Source organism: Mastomys coucha, unplaced genomic scaffold (assembly GCF_008632895.1).
Source record: "Mastomys coucha isolate ucsf_1 unplaced genomic scaffold, UCSF_Mcou_1 pScaffold21, whole genome shotgun sequence".
Lineage (NCBI taxonomy): Eukaryota > Metazoa > Chordata > Mammalia > Rodentia > Muridae > Mastomys > Mastomys coucha.
In genome coordinates, this window is record NW_022196904.1 from 178,432,530 (window position 1) to 178,436,348 (window position 3,819).

General features: G+C 47.5%; 1 protein-coding gene across 1 annotated transcript in view; it reads left to right on the plus strand.

The window, feature by feature from the left end:
• The window catches only part of LOC116101459 (translation initiation factor IF-2-like), a 29,804-nt gene extending 27,885 nt beyond the window's left edge, over nucleotides 1-1,919 (plus strand). Inside the window, exon 4 of the mRNA XM_031385007.1 lies at nucleotides 1,532-1,919. Within this exon, the coding sequence (XP_031240867.1) occupies nucleotides 1,532-1,549 (18 nt within the window). The 3' untranslated portion in view covers nucleotides 1,550-1,919. The remainder of the gene's footprint in view (nucleotides 1-1,531) is intronic.
• The last annotated feature ends 1,900 nt before the right edge of the window (nucleotides 1,920-3,819 follow it).

Consider the following 3,819-nt stretch of genomic DNA (forward strand, 5'->3'; position numbering starts at 1 on the left):
CCCTCTCCCTCCCCCTCTCCCTCTCCCTCTCTCTTTCTCTCTCTGGTACCAAAAGCCCAGATCAGCTCCCTCTTTGGTGGCTGTGTTGTGTCATAGCAACAGAAAGCAGAAAGGCTAAACACCCACAGGCCAGCCTGATCTGGATAGTTCGTCCCTGAGACCCTCTTCCCGGGTGACCCTAGCTCAGGAGAAGCTGACATTTAAAACTAACCCATGGAAGGTCTGGGATAGCAGACCCAGGCACACCTAGCCCTGAACCCTGAGCCCATGGCTCGCTCCAAGGATTATGGCTTTAGGTTTTCCAGTTAGAGGCTTATTGCTGTAGGCATTAACCACCAGTGGTCCTGAAACTTGGCAGCTACTGTAATCCTCAGCTTTTAGTAACAGTGGGTGGCAGCAGGCAGCAGGAGCAGCAAGTGACACCTAGTTTTAGAACTCTCATATAGGCCTCAGTCTGCAACCGTCATATGTTGTTATATACAGTGGCAAGTGTCATAGCCCCCAGGCACAGACCCTTGGATCCTCAGTCTTTGATAGTAGCTGGTATTCGAAGTCTCAGGCACAAGGTATCCGACATCCTTGCCTGTTCTTTAGAATGCTCCTGCAGTTCCTCATCTTCAGCTTTTCAGGAACCATTGTCTTTCTCCTTTCTGGTCCCTGTCATTTCTGTCCTGACTACTCTCTGGAACTCTTTGTGTGCACGTGTGTACATTCGTGTGTGAGAGTGCAGGTGCGTTTGTGCCAAGGCCTGTGTTTGGAAGTCAGGGAGCAGCCTTGGGTGTCTGTTCTTAGCTTCTGTCCGGTTTGAGACAGAACAGGAGTTCTTTGTTGTTCAATGCAGTGTCTGCCCGGCGGGCTAGCCCACAGACTCAAACTCATCTCCCCCTCTCCCCGTCTCACTGTAGGAGCATTGGGATTGATAATCACCTGCTTCCACAATCGGCTTTACATGGGTCTCTGGGGATTTGAACTTGAGACTTTGCATTGGCTTATCTGCCCAGCTCACTCTCTAGCTCCTTAGCTGTTTTCTTGTCATTGCTGCCGTTCTGTCCATTGCTACTTCTGCCTAGTCCGTCCTAATGGCAAGGACCAAAAGCAAAACAACAACAATAAATAGACTTTGAGAGAAGCCTGCTCTTTATTGTATTGTCGAAACGCTTAGACCAGTACTGCACGACAGTATCTCCCAATACCTCCCTCCCACACACAAAAAGTTAGCTAAATATCCTCCTTGTTTGGGCAGGAAAGGTACGTGGCAGGGGCTCCCGTACCAGTCACAGGTGCTTTTCATTGAAATAAAATACACAGTCTGCATCAGTCAATCACACACAGTCATTCATGCCAATCAAAGTCACACTTGCACCAATCACATCAGCCCCCCGTGTATGTTCATGAGTGTACCCCATGTACATACGTGAAAGAGTGCACCCCATCTATGTACACAAGTGTCCCCCATATGTGTACAAGTGTACCCTATGTATGCACATGAGCATGTACCCCATGCATGTACATGAAAGTGTATTTGCTCCAGGCACTGGCGTTCTGCTGAGCCACCACTGGACCCTTGGATCCTCAGCCTTTGATAGTAGCTGGTATTCGAAGTCTCAGGCACTGAGAAGGTACTGGAAGGAATGGCTCCTCTTCTCAAAGGGCAGAAATGGCTGCATGGACTTCGGGTGACAAAATGCTGTTCCAGCTGGGACAGGACCTTCCGAGTTGGAGATGTGCTTCGGCAGCAAGCAGTGGTGGGAACAAGTCCTGGACATGGGCATTCTGGCAAACTGCTTGGACAACAGTCCTTTTCTCAAGGTGGCTGAGTCGTCAGAAAAGGATTTACTAGCTATTCTGGATAGCTAGGTCAAGTTATCCTGGCCCCCAACATGGTCCCTTATTTAAAGGAAAAATAAACATTAAAGTACTTATTCTTTTTTTGTTTTTGTTTTTGTTTTCTTGGTTTTTCGAGACAGGGTTTCTCTGTATAGCCCTGGCTGTCCCTGAACTCACTCTGTAGACCAGGCTGGCCTCGAACTCAGAAATCCTCCTGCCTCTGCCTCCCAAGTGCTGGGATTAAAGGTGTGCGCCACCACCGCCCGGCGTTAAAGTGCTTATTCTTAAGGTGTATTATTACCATTAGCAGTACCTTAACAGTATTTAGTGTTCTATGCTTAACTCCTCCCATACCTTACAGAGAGGGCCTCCTCTAATGTGTCTTAAAAATCACTTTCACTGTCCTGTGGATGGTGAATTTAGTGATGAGATGGGAGATGGGACGGAGTTGTTTGGGGGATGTATCCCAAGTCTGAAGGGATGGGCTTGGCAGCCACAGTGAGGGAATGGTGTGAGGGCCAGGGAAAGAGGAGGATTCAAGATAGTGCCAGGCTTTCAGATGGCAGGGAGGACAGCACTCGAGCTCAGGCAGAGAATTACAGGGGAGGATCGTGGGTTGAGTTCTAGTCAGCTTATACTGGCGGGGCCCTAATATGTCCTGGGTCAACAGTTCCAAGTGTGAGCATGAAGCTTAAGGGAGAGATCATGGTTAGAACATGTCAACTACAGTGAACTGTGATAGCAAACAAAGTGTCATGGAGTAGATGGTATGGAACCATGACGGAGTCATGGAGAGGAAGGATGAGAGAACCAGAGAAGGGCAGAGGTCCTGAGAGGAGTGGAGAGAAGCTCTGGGAGAAGGGTGTGGACGTGTAGTGGCCCTCAGATGTTAGCGGATCTTTAGCTGGCATGGGTGGGGGGCCCAGTGAATTCCCCAAAGGACAACATACAGCTAAAAATGAGCCTGAAAAAGAACAAAGGTAGAGATTTGCTGATGTTAAAATTTAACCCTCATCATGCAACAGTCACAACAGATGGTCCACGGAGATAGATCTGTCAATTGTTAGGACCAAATAGTTAGAAGTAAACATTCTTAGATAGGGTCAAGGAGAGTAAGACCCTGGTGGAAAGACAGTCTTTCAACAAATGGTGTTATAGGATGGATTTAACACTTAAGAATGGATCTATGACCCTATAGGTAACAGCGGAAACTGTAAAATGCTTGAAAGTAAGCACAGGGAAGCATGCCATGGTGTGGGTTTGGTGACAACGTCTTTGGTATTATACAGAAGGCGCAGGTGGCGAAAGTGTTGCCGCTCTCCCTGGCTGTGTGAACGTGGGAGAGTGGGGCCGAGAAATGAGTCGGACTAAAGTCTCATGCACTAGCCAGCTTTATTCAGAGCATCAGACACTTTATATTCTGAAGGTTAAGAATCACCGGAATAAAGTTTACGCTCACGAGGACAAGCTGCATATGACAAACCGTGTTTTTCCATAGAGGCATATAAACAAATGCCACTAGCCAGCTGTAATAAATAATCCGAGGAAAACTCACTCCTCATCTGCTACATCCGGGAGAGGCGCAAAAGCACATTCCAAGAAGAAGTCTGTTTCAAAAAACCCGAGGCCACAAGGCGCTTAGTTTCTTGTCATTCTCACAAGCATTCAGAGATCTCCTCACAGGACTCCATTCTCGGACTGTGTTTCAATGAGAGGACAGCAGAGAGACTGGATTTCAGAGACATGTTGAAATTTATACCTCAGACAACTGTATAAAACTTCTGCAGGCCCCGCCACTTAGGAGGCTGGGGAAGGAGGATCCCTTGTGTCTACTAGTTTGAAACCAACCTGAGCAATATAGTAAGAGACTGTTTCAAACAAAACAGACAAAGCAAAAGAAAAGACAAAGCCTCCAGGATCAACAGAGTAAAAGGCTCATCATCAAGTGTTCTACTGCTGTGAAGAGATACCATGCCCATGGCAACTCTTTTT